The sequence below is a fragment of the Adiantum capillus-veneris genome, chromosome 26 (assembly GCF_014529385.1).
Source record: "Adiantum capillus-veneris isolate H3 chromosome 26, ASM1452938v2, whole genome shotgun sequence".
In the NCBI taxonomy this organism is placed as follows: domain Eukaryota; kingdom Viridiplantae; phylum Streptophyta; class Polypodiopsida; order Polypodiales; family Pteridaceae; genus Adiantum; species Adiantum capillus-veneris.
Genome location: NC_140956.1, coordinates 3,350,174 through 3,371,733, shown reverse-complemented (window position 1 = coordinate 3,371,733; position 21,560 = coordinate 3,350,174). Strand labels below are relative to the sequence as shown.

Here is a 21,560-nt window from a genome sequence, read left to right as displayed (position 1 = left end):
AGAAGAAAAGAAAGTAATCATCTCACACCTTCGACAAGCACCCACAATTGCTGAGCAGCTTGCCAATCTGCAACAATCTCTCACGTATGAAGGCATGCGAAGGCAAGAGCTTGAAGATAAATTATTGCATTCTGCATGCATAGAATCTGCACTGGCACCCAAGCAAAACAAAATTAGCAAAAAATCCTTCACTTTCAAGGATTTTGATGGCATTAAAGATGCTAGCACGGTTAGTCAATTAGATGACTATTTTCATGATGAAGACTTTCCCTCATCTCACCAATAGCGTTGCATTGTGGTGGAACACCACCAAACAACACGGAAAAAGACCACGTACCTAGCATGCATTCAAGAAGCTGTTTGTACCTCAATTTTTGCCCACACAATATAAAGATAAAGCACGACGCCAATGGGATATAATTCGACAGGGTCGAAATGAAGATGTCCAAGGCTATACCGATTGTTTTTGGAACTATTTGATTCAATTGCAAGCTATTGAACATGTCAGTCGCACGAAAATAAAGCATAAATATATATCTGGCTTAGCACTACAAATTGGTGCCGAGGTCGATATGTTTGAACCGGATTCACTGTTAAAGGCTATTAATTTGGCCCTTAATGCGGAGAATAAGAAAGGTGGACAACCCTCTTACACCGAACAAACTTCTAACACTAACCGTAACAAGAGATCTTCTTTCTCTCCTAACTTTGACAAGAACAAACATCAAAGCCTTATTTTTTTCAAGAGACAAAGATTTGACAACTCTGCTACAACTTCTCAACCTTATAGCAACAACAACAACAACATGAAACAACAAGGAAACCAAAATTCTTTCAACCAACGTCCTGCTCAAAACTCTAATGGTAATAAAAAGGTGAAGTGTTTCAAATGTTTTCAATATGGTCACTATGCAGATAAGTACCCAAAAAGTCTTACTAAGAGCAATGGCCAATCCAATGGAGTCACCCTAAATCCAAGCCAAAAACCCTTCAACAACAACCACCCCAATGGTGCTACTATTAGCCTCATCAAAGATGCTAATCTCGACAACAATGAAGTGGAAGCTAATTACAGTGAGGAATATGATCCTAAGTATGATCACGACAATGACAACCCATCTTCATATACTCCTATATCTCCTCACACTTTTTTTAAAGTGTAAGGCATAGTGAAGGGTGAAATTGTCACCATTCTTTTAGACAATACCAGTAGCCATGATTTTATTTCTACACGATTGACACCAACTCTCTCTCTCTAAAATTTCTTCACCTCACAAAGTCAAAACTATTTTTATTAATCAACATTTTAATTGTAAAACCCAAGTCACTATTGGAGTTTGCATTGGTGAATTTACACAAGCACGTACATTTTTGGTAGCACCATTGCATGGTCTTGATATGATCTTGGGAATGCTATTTCATCATGAAATCGATCCGTTGATTAATTATAAAACACGTACCATGTCTCTCACTCATAATAATAAAAATTTCCCTATCCAAGAAACACTAGCACATAAAAAATTTCCACTTCTCTCTCACAGTCAAGCCAAAAGAGCCATTTGAAAACAAGGGAAAACATATCTAGTGTTGGTAAATCAAATTTTCATTGAAATCAAAGCCCCACATAACTCTTCACATGATGATTTTCTCTCACAATTTCAAAATTATTTTATGCATGATCTACCACCTGGAATACCACCTTCACGCCCAGAAGACCACAAAATAGATAGTATACTGGGTAGTGAACCTTTTTGTAGAGCACCCTATCATGTAAATCCAACTGCACACAGGGAGATACAAACTTAAATCATTGACTTGCTTGATCAAGGACTTATCAAACCTAGTAGTTTACCCTACGAAGCTCCATTACTTCTTGTTAAGAAGAAAAATGAAACTTTTCATATGTGTATTGACTACATGGCTTTAAACAAGATCACCATCAAGAATAGGTTCCCTATTCCTAGAGTGGATGATCTATTAGACAAACTAAAAGGGGCAAACATCTTTAGCAAAATTGATCTCAAATCGAGGTATCACCAAGTCAAAATGTTTGATCAAGATGTCTATGAAACTGCTTTCAAAACACAAATGGGGACATTGAGACAAACATTGCTTACTTGCGTAAGGAGTTAAAATCAAAGACTATGTAGGAGCAAGATGATCTAGATGTATTTTTTGGAGTTATAAGATCTCAAGGAGAGATTAACTACTATTGGAGACGCCATTCTTGACAACTTTTGTTGTGTAAAATGTTCTTGATGCATTGCCGAATGCTTTATGAAACATTGCTATTGGAATCAGGGTTGCAGAGAAAGGCACACAGCTTGGAGAAGACAAAGGAAGCTCAAGGCACACAATAGAGAGTGTGTTACTTAGTATGCAATGGAAAGATAGATAGCCCTAGAGTGATGGGTGCATATACAATGCTTGGGGGAAAAAACCTCCTAAAGAGGGAAAAAATGCCCCGACGGTCCTAGTGTGTTCACACACATCACTACCACATGTATATGGTAACAAATCCCCCCTGGAGTGATGCGGTGAACGAGAGATGGCACATGAGTAAAGTGAAGTGCCATGCCCTGAGGACATGATCAGTCAACAAAAGGGAGTAAGCCCAAAGCTTTGCGGAAGGCTTCTCACTTCTCACGAGACAACGCCTTTGTGAAAAGATCTACAAGGTTGTCCTATGTTGGCACATAAGCCAAGCTGATCTCTGCTGCTGAGAGCCTCTCCCCAACATAGTGGTAATGCACCTCAATGTACTTTGTGCGAGCATGAAAAATTGCGTTCCTTGCAACTGCCAATGCGCTCTGACTGTCAGTGTAGATAGTGTTGGCAGTGTCCTGTCCAACACCCAAATCAGCCATAAGGTGTCTGAGCCATACACACTCAACCGTAGCTGTAAAGACTGCCCTGTACTCAGCCTCACAACTCGAAGTGGCCACAGTAGGTTGCTTCTTGCTCAACCATGATATACATGAACTGCAAACCATGAAACAAAAACCACTTGTGGACACTCGTGTGTCAAAACAACCAGCCCAATCTGAGCCCGAAAAAGCATGTAAGTCTGGCGGCAATGATCCCCCCTTGGGATAAAACAAGACAAGATGTAAAGTGCCACTAAGGTAGCGAAAAATCCTCTTGACAGCGTGCCAATGCTTAGACCCTGGGCTATGCATAAATCTGCTGATCTGTGAGGCTGCAAACTGAATATCTGGGCTCTTGTTGCATACATAAATGAGGCAACCAACAGTAGTTTGGTAAAGAGTGACATCAGCAGGATCGCCAGTATCATGTAGACTCAACCGCAAACCTGTTTCCATGGGAGTGGCAACAGGTTTGCAATCCTCAAGTCCAAACTTACATAGCAATGTCTCTATGTAACTTTTCTGACACGAGGCAATACCACCATCACACTACTTAAACTGTATACCCAAGTAATGATTCACTAGCCCCAAATCTTTCATCTTGAAAGTAGAATTCAAATCAGCCTTAAATTCAGCAAATGTCTCTCATTTGGTCTAGTGATCAGCAAATCATCGACATAAAGAACCACAATGAGAAGTACATCACCCTCACGCTTTACATACAATGTGCTTTCTGTTGGTTGTTACGAAAGCCTCGTTTAACCAAATGAGTGTCAGCTTTCTCATACCAAGCACGAGGAGATTGCTTCAATCCATACAAAGCCTTTTTACATTTGAACACTTTGTCCTCTTGTCCTTTTATGACAAAACCGCAAGGCTGCCTTACATAAACTTCCTCAAATATGTCACCATTCAAGAAAGCATTAACAATGTCTGATTTATGTACATCCCAACCAAAATGAGCTGCCAATGCACATAGAAAACGCACAGTAGTCATACGACAAGTGGGAGCAAAAGTCTCTTCATAATCGATGCCTTTTTGCTATGCATAACCCTTTGCAGCAAGTCGAGCCTTATGGCGATCGATCTCACCATCCGGCTTGCATTTCAACTTGTAAACCCACTTCGTAGGAATGGCCTTTTTGCCAGGAGGCAAATTATATAAATTCCATGTGTCATTTTCTATAAGTGCACCATATTCTGATTGCATGGCAGCCATCCAATTTTTTGAATTATGCGCTTCATCAAAAGACAGAGGCTCCTCAACATCATGTGAGCTAGACACAGCCAACGCATAACAATCTGATGCATAAGATGCATAGCGAGATCCGGAACGAGTATGACTAGACAAAGGTGCATCCAATTTACTGTCATGCAAAGTGTACACGAGCCATTTTGAAATACCTATAGCCTACTCATTTTCAGCCCTTTCCTCATCAAGTACATCATGTACATCTGCATTAGTAATAGGCTGATCTGTAACATTTTCAGAAACCCCTATAGACTGTACATTTGCCTCATCGGAAATTACATTCGTATTTCCACCACTAAAAAAAGGCAACAAAGTGTCGTAAATGTCTTGTGAGCTTACATTATTGTCTCTAGTACATGACAGCAAGGTTGCAGAGAAACACACACAGCTTGGAGAAGACAAAGGAAGCTTAAGGCACACAATAGAGAGTGTGTTACTTAGTATGCAATGGAAAGATAGATAGCCCTAGAGTGATGGGCGCATATACAATGCTCGGGGGAAAAAACCTCCTAAAGAGGGAAAAAATGCCCCGGCGGTCCTAGTGTGTTCACGCACATCACTATCACATGTGTATGGTAACATTTGCCTCCAATTGGATACTTTTGATATAGGACAGCCCTCATTGCAATGTTTGATGGTCTTGTCTCTACATCACTATCACATGTGTATGGTAACATTTGCCTCCAATTGGAGACTTTTGATATAGGACAGCCCTCATTGCAATGTTTGATGGTCTTGTCTCTATATCACTACAAGAGGCCTAGTCTAGAAAAAAGAAGGATCAATAGCACGTTGGACAAGCATCCGTGGCTTTTCAACAGAATACTAGTGTTTCTATCTCAAATGCTCTTTCTTTGAGTAACAAGTCCATAGCTACTTCTTCAAATAACAATAAGTTTGGAAGTCTAGTGGTGAAGGCAAGAGAAGCTACAATGTCATTCTTGTATGACAAATGACAAGTTATTCATACTAGCCATCTCCATTAAATGTTCGTTTTGTATCCTACACTTGGTATACTCTACATTATAAGAAAATCTGCAAAGGTCGTATTTGCCTCTTCCTTAATAACTTTGGGTTGCTTCTACTGCTCATGATGCACGTATAACAGTGACTTTGGATTTATATGTACGATAGTTTGACACTAGTGATACAAAGCAACTTATGTCTCATTGTGATACTCACTCCTCTTGAAACTATCCAAAACAAGAACATTGTCATGTATGCAAACAATGCCTCATATCTAGTTAGCAATACGATGCATTGTATGTACCTAAAACCAAGAATAAATTTTTTTTGGTCTCTGCATTTACGAGACTCGGTGTGATATTAAAATCCATGGATATTAATCATGACCTTAATTCAAGTATAGGTACCAAGAATAACATTTTTCTTGTCTTTGCATTTACAAGATAGTCTTGTATTAAAATCCATGGATCATGACCTTAATTCAAGTATAGGTACCAAGAATGACGTTTTTCTTGTCTTTGCATTTACAAGATGGCCTTGTAGTGGATGTCAAATATATTGATCATAATATGAATTCAAGTGAAATGATTGAGGCATCTAGCACAATGTATAATCTATGTCTATGGAAGATTCAACATGCTTAGTGTCTAATTCAAGCCCATCAAGGACACAAAATTGTGGCATGCAAGGTTTGTTCATCGGAGTTATTTAGTTGTTTGTATGTTTTCAAAAATCTAAGATGCTTTATTTGTTTGCTCGTTGCCCGCTCTCGAGGCACCACATAGACATGTCTATGAAGGCTATACTGTAGTGTTCTAAGTTTCCATAGGATGGTTTTTTGTGGGCTACTTTTAATTGCAGCTTGTCCATTGTGACATTTGTGCTCCCATGCATACTCCACTTTTTAGCAGCCATTTATACTTTGAGACTTTCATTGATTATTCATGGAGGCATACATGGGTATATATGCTTTGCTTAAGGGAAAGTCCAAAGTGTTTATGTGTTTTAAATTTCTTTTGCCTATGGTTGCAAATATACATGAATGTATTGTGGCACCTTGTATTCATATCAAAGTCTAGCTCTTTTGCTCTTGTGCTAGGCTATAAAGACTCTTTCGATTAATTACTTTATTTTTAGGCTAGAGCCAACAAGCTCGCAAGAAGAAGAGAGCCTCCAACTACTGGGACAAGGACAAGAAGCAAGTTTCCCCATCAAGGGGAGTAGAAAGTCTTTTCCTACCATGTTGTGTTATTCAATGTCCCCTTGTTATATCATTCCACTCAAAGGTGATGCTTAGATATTCTTGTGCTAGAGTTGATTAGCCAACAGTCCTCTACTGGCTAATCAATGATTTGATGAGTATGGGGTTTGATGTTCTAAAATTAAAACCCTTGAAGCATGGAAACAAGTTTACTTAGTTCTATACTCTGAGGAAACATTTGGCAAATTTAACTCCTATAGAAAACTACAAATATAATTCAAGTAACTTAGGTTCTTAAGTGCTTTTGTGAATGAGGTTTTTAACTTGAGGCTCAAAGGTACTATAGTGCCTATCCCTTTGGTTACAAAAAAAAGGTAAAAAATGCTAGTGTTGATGGGCGCTCTAAAAATGTACATACAATCTAGATTGTGCCTAAAACGCTATTATTACAAGAAAGAAGGACAACTGAAAGCTAAGAGGGAAGGGGGGAGGAGTATATGTCTGAAGAATTCTACAACTTTTTGAATAGGTTCTGATATGATGATTGTGTATATTTCCATAAATTCTTCATGAAAATGGTGGTAATAAGAGGCAAAATAGTCACTTATGGTGATGGAAAGACGTATGGTCAAAGCAAAGCTTTTCCAGATGCTTTTTGGCTATAGGTTGTCTTGTGCTGCACCTATACTTAGTAAGTGACCTGGAAAATCTTTATAGTCTATCATTTGTATGAAGCTTAGCATAGAAAAATCCTTTTGTTGTTGTTTGAATTGCTTTAGTGCTTAATCAACAACACAAAAAAATGGATGGTAAGGTTGTGAAATGTATTTGTGCTGGTTATAGTTTAGAGGGCCAAGGGCTACAAGTTGTCTAATCCACAATCTATCTTGATTATTTGAGAGTTCTTTTGTTGTGGGGAGGACTCTCTATAACCATTGTTGTCATGTACCAAAGAGACAAATTTTTGCTCACAATATATGTATGATACGATGTTGCCTCTTTCTTAAGGTGGTGTTCTATCGCATATTGAGCATTTTAAGGTAGGAAATTAGCTTATTCAAGTTTCAAAGAAGGTCACAAATCAATGTATAACTCAAAAAAATGTATTTTATAGTTGATAAGGAAATGACTGAAAATAAGGAGGCTAGACACATGCTAGTACAAAATTTGTGTGATTATAAATTGGATCCACATATTTCTAGCCATACCTTTTTGAGTTCTATACATGCCTCTTATGCATCAAATTGCTTGGATTTTGCTGCTTGAGTTATATGTGCTGAGGAGGAACATGTTTCAATTGAAGAGGTATTGAATTGGGTGAATGCTACAAAAACTAAGTATATTGCCATTGTGAAGAATTGTAATTGGTCTTTATGCATTTTTTCTATTGGAAAACACACCATTGGCACTAAGTGGGTTTACAAGTTGGTAGCATTGATCTCTTTAAGGTTAGACTACTAGCAAAAGGCTAAGCTTAGGAGAAAGGCATAGAATTTGATGAGACTCTTGCTTCCACTCGTGTATGAATACCATTGATAAAATTTGTGCATTGGAAGCACATGGAATACACATTAGGTGGACATCAAAGAATACATTTTGGATGGTGATTTTTATGAGGATCTATAAAACACATCCTTGCGGTTTGTTCATAAGAAGCAAGAAAACAAGGTGTGCAGATTGAAGAAGGCTTTATAGGGCACATAGAAAGCTCCTCCTGCTTGGTATGAGAAAATACATGCTTACTTGGTTGCACATGTAGAATGAGCTGAATGTGTTTAGAGAGCTATTCTAGGTTGGCAATTAGAGTTAGTTCAATTTACACTAAGATCTCATATCAAAGTTCGGTATGTTGAAAGAAGAAATTGGAACTAGAAATATGAAAGACACTAGAAACAACAACTGGAACTAGAATTGTATTATTCATATTAGAAAAGTGTACAATTGGAGTCAGTACACTGAATGCGATTCCAAATTAATGAAAGTACAGCATACATCGGGCAATGGCTCAAGATACAAATATGAGACTTGGGGTTAGGAACTCAAGAATTGGATCTAAACTCTAGGCTCTTGGATATAAGGTAACGTGTTATCAAGTACCCAAAATGAAGTAGTGGGTCCTATTTATAGTCCTTGGACTGGTGTTTGACTGATTGTGTATCGTGTCAGTTATCATGGTAACTGTCTTTGGATTACCACTTTTAGAAGCCTTCAGTCGTGCCATCCGCCATCTGCCGGCCGCCTTCTACATTTCTCATGTCCTTTCTTGAATTTTGGCATGTACCAAAATTTTCAGCAGCCCTGTGGTTTCAGCCAGTATCTATTCATCTGACTTTGTTCTTATTAGGCGCCCTCTTTTTAGGAGGTTTATGCAATACTTTGAAAGGTTCTTGAAAAGTTGGAGCAATGTTGTCCTTCTGAATTAGTTTGAATAGAGCTTCTTGCTCTAGCAATCTTTTTGGCTTGTCTTCAGTTCTACTTTGTCAGGCATCAGCGGATTCCAAGTCTTGGTATCGAGTTCATATAAAGTGTGTTTACCCCTAGTAATCCTGGCTCTAGCCAACCTATGACAATTTAATGAAATATGCATCCATCCTTGAGGTAATGGATGATTGAACTCGATGAAGGGTTCAAACAGGATTTTAGAAAGCTCTCTTAACTTGGGCTCAATGACTGCTTTGTTGGCTAGGTCTTTCTTAGGGATTTTTGAAGGTTCCACTGCCAGCTGGAGAAGTTGGTTTGTAATTTTGATGAGGTGCTTGAGCTGCACCTTCCACTGGCTCATCTTTAGCTAAAAAGTTTGAAGATCTACAATCAGCTCGTTGACTTGAGTCTTATTTAGTGCATCATGTAGAACCTTATTCCAAGCCAACCACTCTGTAGTAGCTTCCTTATACCATTCCCTTATTAACCTTGCACTAACTATGAACTACCTATTGTCGAGCTTGTTGTTGGCCACATGGGTTTTAGTGTTGAGCATCATCAACAGGTGGTGGTTGATCATCAATATGCCCATCCTTAACTTGTGGTACAACTTCTTATAGTCTGCTTGTTTTGTTTCCAACTGTGTTTGGAATCGGTCAATGTCTTGCTGAGCAATTTCTTTCTCCTCCTCCAGCACCCTATTTGCGTCGGTCAGTTTATCTATCTTTTTTGGAGACCTTGCACTTCTCTGTTGTGTTGTTGTTGCTAAAACTGTAATTATAAAATCTATTGTGTCCACCAAGCTTTGTCCTTTTTTATCTTTTCCAAATCAGCTTTAGCTAGCTGCTTGAGACACTTCTTTCAACTTGTCGACCTCTGAGCTAGAAATGGATGCCTAAACTTCCATCATTTGGCCTATGGAGTTGACGATGGTATTGGAGCTAGATTGGATCACCACAACACATCCCTGTGTATTGACATCTAGATCAGTATGGTCTGTTTCATACACCATCATCAGGAATGCATAGGGAAATGCTACTTGATCTGGCCTTTTCATCAATAGTCTCCCTTTGAGAAGTTGCTTTTGCAGACGTTGCAACCTGTCCAATTTTATAATAAAAATATGGGTTTGGATAGGCTCTAAGCCACTGCCCGATTCCTTGTGCCTCTCCTCCAGACGTGACACTGGTCTGAGCTTGTTCAGTATTGGTATCTTTATTAATGTTCTAGGTTTCTTGCTTCTCACCTGCTTGTCCTTGCATTGTGTATACTAGAGGTGTCTCAATGCTTACTGGATTTTGTGTTCTAGCCTTAAATCCTTTCAGTAGATCCATTGTTTTTTGCTTTTTGCTAGATGATCTAGTCGCTGTGTGGGTTGATGGTCGCTTTGCCCCACTTTGCATTGTCTCTTTTCCTTTGCCTTCAGATTTCTTTGTTGCAGTGTCCTTTGTCTGCTTAGCTCTAGTCTTGGCGGTTTCTCTAGTTTCAGTTTCTTCAAAGGATATTACTGTGGTCGTTGGCATCCTCTCCTTAGTCACCTTATCCAATTTTTTTTGAACATTGACATGTACCGGAGCTAGGTCTTCCCAATAGAGGAATAGCCAAACATACCAGGCTTTAAACAAATTCTTGGATTTGGATTTAGCCATCTGTTGGACAACGTTGGCACGCAAGAATTGACTGATATTGATACTGACCTCTGGGTTGTGGATCTTGGCTAGAAGCATGGCAAATAGTTTCTTAGAGGGTTATTTTTTAGGCGGATGGTTTCCGCAATGAATCTATATACTAAGGTGCATTCCAGTTCGGCCACTACAATGCCCTATGTACCATCCTTGCACTTCTTCTTGGCATGTGGTCGGTGTGGATTTTGTTGATTTCATCAGCTGTGGTCGGTGTGGATTTTGGTACATATGGGATTTTGAACACCTGGGCCAAATCACCTGCTGTCAGCTCCAGTGTTCTACCATTCACAATTGTTCTGCCCTTGTCAGCTTGATATGTATCTAACACCTGCTGAGTGATTCCAACATCAAAGGGTAGTGCCACGGATTCCACCACTACTTCTAGCATAATTGTAACAGAGCTTGCTCTTTTTATTGAAAGACATACTTTGCTATTTTACTGTGTGCTACTACATCGATTAATTATGCGACACATGCTTTCAAACTATTAGCTTCGGCAAACATAGTGTATAATGTTACTTGCATTTTCTCTGAGGTTTTCTGACTGCCCATACACTCATACAAGCAGGTTTGTGTAGAAGAAGACTTACTTGTAGTGGTAAAAGAGTCATATAGAGAGCACCCAAGGGATTTGGATAGTGTTGCTACAATTGTTGAGGGATTGGTCTATAGCAAAGAAGCTCTTTGCTGCAAGCTCAAAGAAATTTTGCAGATTGCGATGCCAGCAGCACAAGAGGATGTGAGTAAAGTGAAGATGGGTGAACCCTTCACATAGTTTTATAAGTATATGCACCATGAATGCACCGCTCCTTGGCTGTCTCAAATTATGCGCACCGTTTGTGACGTGTCACTCATGCAATGGTTCATTATAATAATTATCATTGACATAATCCTTTTGATGACTGTGGTATTTATTATCTATTGGTGACCGTTAGGTGATGTGAAAATGTCCCACTGGTTCTGAACTGGATCATTGGGTTTGGAACTCCTAAGAATACGGCCTAATTGTTGAATATGCACTGGTTCTGAAACTGACACTACTGGCTTGATATGAAATAAATTCAAGGGTTCTTTATCGGATTCAAGTGGTACATGTCGTACCGGCTCTACTGGGATTTTCTCTGTTCTGGCATAGTATAGCTTAACCTTGGTCCCATTGTATACGCATAGAAACAAAAATCTTGATTAATCTCTGAGTCTTATCGTACCATTGGAGAACACCCAATATACCTCATATGCTCCTGGCCAAGCTATTTTCAAATTTGGTTTCTTGGTCCCAACTTGGATTGATAAAGAAATACCAAACAATCTTTCTTGAATTCTCTGACCTTAATTTTATTGTCATGCGAGTGCTTCCTCCTCTGCTAGACTACTTCTTGTTCTAGCATGGCCCTCTGTCTGATTCATTTAGTCATAAAAGCTCGTCTAGTCTCTGCTTCGGATTTTGATCAAAATCCATCCTATAGTCAACTGCCATTCTCAGACTGGGAATAGCAAATTCCATTGGTACTATTGCCTCTGTGCTATACACCATTCTAAAAGGTGTCATACCAGTAGTGACCTTGTAGGTAGACCTATAAGCCCATAATGTTGACTGAAGCTTAGTGCCTTACTCAATCTTGGTGAGGCTAGTCTTGATGGTTTTATTGTTGTTCTATGCTTGACCATTGCATTAGGGTAATACGGTGTGGATTTTCGGTGCTTTACTGAAAACATCTGAATAGTTTCATTCATAAAGTGCAGTTCTTGATATGAAACTATTTCTAATGGACATTCATATTTGTATATGATGGTTTCATACAAAAGTGTAGCTTTTGATTTAGTGTTGTTCGGAAAGGCCTTTGCTTCTGTTGGAATTAGGGTTGCAAAGAAACGCACACAGCTTGGAGAAGACGAAGGAAGCTCAAGGCACACAACTTAGAGTGTGTTACTTAGTGTGCAATGGTAAGATTGATAGCCCTAGGGTGATGGGCGTATATACAATGCACGGGGGAAAAAACCTCCTAAAGAAGGGAAAATTGCCCTGACGGTCCTAGTGTGTTCACACACATCACTACATATGTATATGGTAACAAATCCCCGCTGGAGTGATCCGATGAATGAGAGATAGCACATGAGTAAACGGAAGTGCCATGCCCTGAGGACATGATCAATCAACAAAGGGGAGTAAGCCCAAAGCTTTGCGGAAAGCTTCAAGATTCTCACAAGACAATGTCTTTGTGAAAAGATCTGCAAGGTTGTCCTGTGTTGGCACATAAACCAAGCTGACCTCTCCTGCTGAGAGCCTCTCCCTGACAGTGGTAATGCACCTCAATGTGCTTTGTGTGAGCATGAAAAACTAGGTTCCTCGCAACTGCCAATGCGCTCTAACTGTCAGTGTAGATAGTGTTGGCAGTGTCCTGTCCAACACCCAAATCAGCCATAAGGCGTCTGAGCCATACACAGTCAATTGTAGCTGTGAAGATTGCCCTGTACTCAGCCTCACAACTTGAAGTGTCCACGGTAGGTTTCTTCTTGCTCAACCATGCTATACATGAACTACCAAGCATGAAACAAATACCACTTGTGGACACTCTCATGTCAAAACAACCAGCCCAATCTGAGTCCAAAAAGGCATGTAAGTATGGCGGCAATGGTCCCCCCTTGGGATAAAACAAGCCAAGATGTAAAGTGCCACTAAGGTAGTGGAAAATCCTCTTGATAGCCTGCCAATGCTTAGACCCTGGGCTATGCATAAATCTGCTGACTTGTGAGACTACAAACTGAATATCTGGCCTTGCGTTGCATACATAAATGAGGCATTCAATAGCAGTTTTAGTAAAGAGTGACATCAGCAGGATCACCAACGTCATGAAGACTCAATTTCAAACCTGTTTCCATGGGACTGGCAATAGCTTTTCAATCCTCAAGTCCAAACTTACATAGCAATGTCTCTATGTAGGTGAGCAGGCGTGTGGTGGAGCTGTTGGCGACTAAGCTCAGGAGGATGCAACCTGCTTTGATACCAATTGTTGGAATTAGGGTTGCAGAGAAAATCACACAGCTTGGAGAAGACGAAGGAAGCTCAAGGCACACAAAATGAGCATGTATTACTTAGTGTGCAATGGAAAGATAGATAGCCCTAGGGTGATGGGCGTATATACAATGCACATGGGGGAAAAACCTCCTAAAGAGGGAAAAAATGCCGCGACGGTCCTAGTGTGTTCACACACATCACTACTACATGTATATGGTAACAGCTTCAACCCACTTGCTGACATAATAGGTGGCCATAACAATATACTTATTCTTTCTTGGAGTTATTTTCTTGAATGGCCCAATAAAATCTAGACCCCATTTCATGAAAATTCCTAGTGGATACACTGGAGTTAGTGGTGTCATATCCGCTACCGTTGGCCTTCCCATTCTCTGGCAAATGTCACACATTTTGCAGAAGGCTTTGACATTAGCCATCATAGTCTGCCACCATAATCTTTCTTGCATAATCTTCTTATATGTGATATCAATTGAAAAGTGTCCTCCAAGATCTCCATTATGAGCTTCAATGATAACGTGCATTAGTCCTCTCATTGACACACATGTGCGAAACACACTATCAATGTCTAGTCTGTAAAGTGCTCCAACAATGATAGTAAATTTTAGACTTTATGATCAGTTCTTTCCTCTTGTTCTGGGACCAATCATCTGGAAACTTCCCCAGCTAAGGAAAATCATAAACGTTCTGCCATTCTAGGTCTGGCTCTTCTTCAGGTGTAGCCTGGAACAATTCAGCATCTATGGCTCATCACTTAATGAAGTTTCTGAACACCCTCTGCGCTTTCGGAAAGGAATTCTGCTCCACAATGTGTTTTTCCTAGCTCATGGAAAATCTTGAATTTAAATTGGATTAAAAACCATAATCCACCTGATTAGCCTTAGGCTTGTATAGTAACCTTGTTGATAAAAAACAATAGAGCTTGATGATCTACATAGAAGTGAAATAGCTTGCCCAATAGATAATGCCAGAATTTGGTAGCGGTGAATACCATCCCTAGTGCTTCTCTTTCAGTAGTTGAGTACCCTTGTTTAGCTGTACTGAAAGTACGACTAGCAAAGTAGACCAGGTAGTCCATCTTTCCATCAGGCTTGGCCAGTATGGCTCCCATAGCCATGCCAGAAGCATATACATGTACATAGAAAATTATATCCCAGTTAGGATGTCAACTTTTGTATCCTTTTAGAGACTTTTATGTAAATCTCATCTTGCTCATCACTAGAATTGTTGTTTGAACTGGAAGATCTGTCCTCAAAACCTTCACCTCTCCATTGTGCTTCTTGGCTAGCCACTGGTTGAACTTGAGATGAACCCTCAGATTGACCCTCCTTCAGTTTAGTTGACCTAGTTTTAGTCAATTCTACCATGACTTATTGTGATTCATTGGCTTGGCTTTGCACTACAACTATCATGGACTCGTCTAGTCCATATTCTGCCTTCTCCTTTTGGACCTAAAGATTGGGATGGTAGTTTTTGAATCCTTTGGGCTTCAGAACACTCTGGCTGTTCTAACAACTTCTTAGCTAAGTTTTCAATGATTTTTGCTGCAAGATCCCTTTGCTCATGCCATTCATCCACTACCTTTCCCTTGCCCTTAGCCTTTTGGATTGATCTCTGCTGCTTCCACTTCTTAGTCTCAATAGTCTGTTTGTCCTCCTTCTCTTATGGGATTTCTTCAATGACTACCCCTTTACTTTTGGTTACCACCCTGATTGGCACTAGTTTTAGCACCTTCTGGTCAATAGTTTATGGCTTTGAACCTTCTGGGCATTGGCCAGCTAAGTGGAAATACTTGCCACAATCATAACAATTTAGTTTTTTTTTTTCATAATTGCCTCATCCTCTGCCCCTACCAATGCCTCCCCAATATCTTCCTCTGCAAGTACCAGTACTTGTACTAGTTTCATTATCCCTGGATCCATTGGTCCCATCTGCCTTGGGTGCTTCAAGGTTGGTGAGTGTGATCATTGATAAGTCCTTAACTTTATTGAAGTGATGAATTCTTATTCTGCATTTATTCCATACATGACCATAGGATTTGCAGTAAGTCCATTGGGAACATTCATCGGTCTTATGATCCTTGGATATGCACTTTGAGCACCAAATTTCTATCTTCTTGACTAAAGGTCTTGTCTTTGCAATTCAGCAATTTGCTTGGACATTTCCTCTCGTCTAACGGTCCATGAACCCTTCTTCTTTCCCTTCCCCTTATTGTCTGATTCACTTTCAAATGAGGTTGACTTGGAGCTTGAATCGGAATCCTCTTCAGTGAAAGACTCACTCTCACTAGGCTACCTTTTCTTATGCCCCCTTTGTTTCTTTGCTTGCTGTTCCAGTTTCAAAGCTCTTTGCACCAGATCATTGAGATTCTTTGTTGGTGCTGGTACTTCTTTCTCTCTCAAATTGTGAAGCCGTTCAAGAACCAGGCTCTCATTCTTTTCTCAGAAGGAGATTCCTGTAACTGTCTGGTTATTTCTTTGATTTTTTTGACGTAGCTTCTGACAGAGAGATTTTCTTGCTTGATTTTATCAAGCTTGCACAAAATATCCTCATCTCCCCTATTGTCAGAGTATTCCAGTTTGAAAGACTTAATAAGCTTGCTCATAGCATTGTTTCCAGTGAGTTACAAAATCACATTTATGAATAGCAGAGTTGTGCTTAGCCTCTGCCAAAACTTAGTTCAACCTGCACACACAAGCAACAAACATAGGTTTCAATCCATTAGTATTTGATTTTTATATGGCTATTTAGCAATCTTTATCGTCCTATAATGTACTACTCACCCAAATTCAAGTAGCTATTTCCATTTTGTTCAAGTATATAGCATCAAAATGAGTGCAATATATTGTGTAGCTTTATAGCACGGTCTATAAACTATATGAGTGTGCTCAGCACTAAATACAAGTGCAGAGAGGTATTTAGGCTAAATAGTATTATCTAGCTATATAAGACTATATCTCTATATAGTTTATAGAGCAATCTAGCACTACTTAATAACTATAAATATCACTCTAAAATTACACCATCACATTACCACTATGTATTTATAGAGAAAATATAAGCACATGGAAATATAGTAGCACTATATAGAACACTCTATCTATATATGGGTTAAAAAACTACTATATAAGATTGTAGAGTGCTATATAATGGCACATAACTACCTTCCTTAAAGTCTTTTCTAGTCTTTCAAGCTCTAACCTTAACCTTCTTATACAAACTATTGCCTACATATACATGCTTACTTACACTCCATTCTTATATTTCAACTTCATACTTGGCCCTCATTCTTTGCTGCAACTAAAACCAACCTCTGACCACCCTATAAAAAATAGCCTCTTGCAAACCCTTTTGATTTCTGACCCTTTCCTCCCTTTACAAAAGCATGGAAACATACGTAATGGCCACTATAAGTGGGTAGTGGTCACATCTAGCCTTGAAAATCTCATTTCAAGATTTAATGTTCAAGCATTGAATTTTGAAAGGTGATTCCAAAGGTTCTTCATCATAAACCAATGAAAGAAACCCTCAAATCTTAGCCTCCTTACATAGATGTTCAAACTCTACCTACCCCTTGAAAGCAACCCTCAATACCTTTTACTCCTTCCATAGATGTTTGAACTCTACCTAGCCCTACTTCACTCCAAACCACCCATATATCTCTACACGTTGGCACTTAGCCTAATACAATCTACTCTTTTCCATATCATTTTTCCTCCCCACTCACTCTTCCTTAAGTTCCTTTGAAGCTTTTGCACTTCTTGAGTTTATGTTTTAAAAAGCTATTTTCCTAAATACTTTATAGAGAAACTTAGCACTACATGACTAGTATAAATAGCACTATATAATTATACTTAGTGGCATGAATTTGTAAAGTTTATATAAGCACACAACAATAGTTATGTATTTCCATGTAGTACTATATAACTATGTCTATGTAGAATTATTTAGTTTAATATTATCATAAAACTATTAAGCACTACATAGGTATGCATACATGTACATAACTACATATTGTGTATTATAGCTCCACCTTTTAATTCATAGATATGTGCACCTATGTATATAGCTATATATTGTGCATTATAGCTAGAATTTACTAGATAGTGATAGCCAATTTTTGGCTATTGTCTTCAAGAATCTATTATGTCATACTTTCATACAAGGAGGGGCTCACCCTTGGAGCCTTATGAAAATTCAACAAAAGGGGGGCTGTTGAAAGACTTTTGCAAGGACAAAAAGCAAATATTTGATGTAATTTTTGGTGTCCACCTCCACCCCAAATTTAAAGAAGTGATTTAAAGACAAAATGTATTTCACAAGCTGAATAATCTCTCCAAAATTTTTCATAATTTTTGGAGCTACCACCGGTGAGATATAATTTTTTGGTGGACCCTATTCTTCCCACTTTTTCTCACAAGTCACCCTAGTTTTCTTTCACCTTCCTTCACACTTCCACACACGCGCGTGCACACACACACACACACACACACACAATCCCTCCCTCAAACCTGCACCTTCCATGGTTTCTCTCACCCTCTTCACCAATACCCTCCACTCTCACACCCATAGCTCTCTTTTGAAGCTCTACGTACATACACCATTTCCATACCTCTCTCTATTACTCCCATATTATAATTTTATTTCATCTTTTCACAATTGCATAAAATTTCAAAAACCTAACCATGCTTAACCTCTAGAAAATGGGGGAGGGGGGTTATCAACAAAAACCCTCATTATCTTTGTGGTGTTCAACTATGGCGGTGGAGTAAAGAAGAGAAAAATAAGAGGATCGAAAATCATTTCTAAGGATCTACACAAAGGTGAGTCCAACTTCTTCAAAGCTTCACGATCACAAAGATTCCTTCACTTCATTCACCCATTTTCCTTCAACCATTCAACTCATTCTACCCATTCTAAAGGTATCATTAATTTTTTAGTGATTACAAACACTAATCACTACCTTACTAACACAAAATATCTATTGACCTAATCTTAAAAGGCACTTCACCTCAAGACATGTACATAGTAAAAACTCTCCCTCTCTCATAGTCTTAATGAGGATTTTCATTAATCTTAATGAGGGTCTCCAACCTATAAATAGACTCCTCTCCTTTTTATAAACCATATCCAACATCTCACATAGCACCCCAACACTCTATGTATAAGGAGAGACTTAGGCGTAGCAATCACTTTGTGAGTTTCACACTTGGTGTGATAGAAGCTTTCAAGTTACACATTGCAAGTGAGAGAGCGTGAGTTCAAAATCTCAAAACAACTATTGTATATGTTCATCCATCATCAATAAAATTGAGGTGTGGTGCTTCAAAGGCATGATTTGCTGTTAAATCTTTGTCCTTCCATTTGTGCAATGCGGTTTGGTGAATTCAAGGTGACTTGTGTCTTTTAAGTTTCTATCATTTGAGCTTGTTTGAAAAAGTGTTTAGTGTGTTTTCATTGCCAATTTTGTGTCCATTGTAAGAGGGTATTGTGATGAGAGGTCTCCCACACCCTAAGAGTGTGTGTGTGTGTGTGTGTTGGCAATGTTTAGCATTCACTAAGCATTGGGTTAATTTTGTACAAGCTCTACGATAGCATCATAACAAACCATCTCCATTTTCAAGTCACAAACAAGGTATAATGCAAGTTCCATTCCTCTCTCTCTTCCCTTTGCTCTAGCTCTCTATGTTGCATTTGATGTGTTTCTTGGTGTGAGATTGTTGTGTGTGTTTTGTTGTGTTTCTTCTTGTTTATGAAAAAATCTCGCTTGCATCGTAGTTTGCATCCCTTAACTAGGTGGCATCCCTTCACTTGTTTGCCTGTGGGTTTGTTGTTGTTTTTATTGCTTATGGTTGCCTCAACCCCAATTGAGCAGCACATGAGCTTTGATAGGTGTTTAGAGGTTGCCTCTCCTAATGCCTGCCTCGGACTGCCTCAACCCCAATTGAGCAGCACATGAGCTTTGATAGGTGTTTAGAGGTTGCCTCTCCTAATGCCTGCCTCGGACTGCCTCAATAGATATGCATACTTAATATATAGCTATGTAATGTGCATTATAGGTACACACTTTACTACATACATAAGCACACATGCATGTACTATGTTTTGATGCACAACACAATAGCCACTACATCATTAGAGGTGAGATACAACTCTAGACATCATAAATATATGTGCACATAAAATTAGATAGTCATGTAGGTATATAGATTACCATATTACTATACTTTTCCACATAGCACTGAGTGGTCATGTGTCACCAGAAGTAGATTGTCTTACATTGGCTTGATCTAGAGAGCTTCTTAGTGTGGCAATGCCAAATCCTCCAACATCCAACTTTGCAAGCTCCTCTTGTGACTTCATTGTCCTAGGATCATTGGGCTCCATGGTTGAAAGATGTTCTTGGACGATCTTTGCAAACGATGTGAGCTCAGACTTGCCCTCCTCTTTGACTATGGATTTGCACTCCATCTCTCTTCTTGGAAGTTCAACTACTACAAATAGTCATTGATTACACTCATAGAAAGCATAGTGTCCTATTCATCATTTTTAATGATTTATGTTAAGGGCAGTCGCTCTTAAGAATCCAAAACATATGTGTACACACACACACACACAATAATCATGGTGGTTAGACCTTTGATAGCCCTACTTTATCGTCGTGAATGGGGACATCAAAATTGTATGAGCACAATCTTCTCTCCATTCTCATTCTTGCTGTTGCGAGTAGCTCACACCTATGTCGATAAAGGGCCACACACACACACACACACACACACTCATTTTTCTCATGAGAATTTATGAGGAAATTTTGGGCATGCACAAACACCTTTACCCCCTACCTTTCTATACTTTGGATGGAATTACACATGTCCCTTTATTCTCTTGTAACCTCCCTTGGGACCTCTCAAGTGAATTTTTACCAAGCCCTTGAGGAATTGAGGGTTTACTTGCCTCCCCTCACACACAGTTCACATGTGGACTCATGTGAACTCTCTCTCTCTCTCTCTCTCTCTCTCTCTCTCTCTCTCTCATTAAGTCTTGGGTTCATGACCCAAAAACAATGGGAGTCCTTTGTGGGAAATACCGTGGCCTTTATGATACAATTCCTTTTTGAGAACATCACTTTATTTGTTATCCATTTCTACATTCCAATTACATTATTTCCTTTCTTGTATTCTTAGAAAATTTTCTTTGAGAACAAAGGCAAGTATGCATACTTGGGTTAAAAACGTCATATGAGTTGTTTGGGAGGTAAGGTAACCGTCAATAGAAGGTCATAACAAAACGTGCTGGACAAATAGAGCACATCATACGAGTTGTTTGTGAGGTAAGGTAACCTTTAATAGAAGGTCATAACAAAACATGCTGGACAAATTTTAGTTTTTACACACATATCTATGTGATATTATTTTACATAAGAACAAACTTGACATATGGCCAATTGAACAACCATTTGTTTGTTTTGAGAATTCATAAAGGCGCATTTGCACGTAGGGTTGGAGGGGGTAAGATGCCGTCACTCTTTTTGGATGCTTTTGCCAGCGAAAAAGCCTGCTGCACTTGCGCCTATGTCGTGTAATTGCAAAAGGAAGCTTGCAATGGCTAATTCTGCTGATTTTGGCAGAGTTGGATTAGCAAAGGTAGCGTTGGAAGAATAGCGACAAAACTGCTGACGTATAATTAACCCCCGCCCTATGCTGCGTGCGGATCCGCCGTAAAACAACCCATCATTTGTTTGTTTGATTTCTGTACCCGTCATGGACTTTATAGATGAAAACAGAATTAAATAAGGACCCCTTAACGTTTGCAACTACCTCAAATTGGAAAGAGAAATTAATGCTCACATGGAAGCGCATCTGTTTTCTCTCTCTCTCTCTCTCTCTCTCTCTCTCTCACACGCGCGCACACACACACACACACACAAATCTCATGTTGCTTGCTCTAGAAAGACTCCCCCCCTCAACACAATCACACACCCACCCACCTCTCATGGCCTTGCGTAAATATTGGCTACATGGATGGGGTGACACACACACATGCAATTCAGTTAAAAGAACACATTTTCATCAATTGCAAATGAAGCCCCAATTCTCTCCCTCTCTTTTTCTCTATCTGTGCTTCCCCTTCTCTC

General features: G+C 39.2%; 1 protein-coding gene across 3 annotated transcripts; it reads right to left on the bottom strand.

Moving 5' to 3' along the window:
• Positions 1-28: 28 nt before the first annotated feature.
• LOC147422898 (uncharacterized) lies at positions 29-20,008 on the bottom strand. Of its 3 annotated transcripts, none has more exons than XM_086502240.1 (2): positions 19,706-20,008; positions 29-146 (listed from the first exon to the last, which is right to left on the bottom strand). In XM_086502240.1, the coding sequence occupies exons 1-2, from the start codon at positions 19,895-19,897 to the stop codon at positions 81-83; spliced, it is 258 nt and encodes an 85-aa protein (XP_086358366.1). In that variant the 5' UTR covers positions 19,898-20,008; the 3' UTR covers positions 29-80. The 3 variants fall into 3 exon arrangements, 2 of the variants coding, with proteins under 2 accessions (XP_086358366.1, XP_086358367.1); XR_015186687.1 differs by lacking the exon at positions 29-146 and adding an exon at positions 15,756-16,111 and having other exon boundaries at positions 19,641-19,847; XM_086502241.1 differs by lacking the exon at positions 29-146 and adding an exon at positions 15,770-16,111.
• Positions 20,009-21,560: the final 1,552 nt, after the last annotated feature.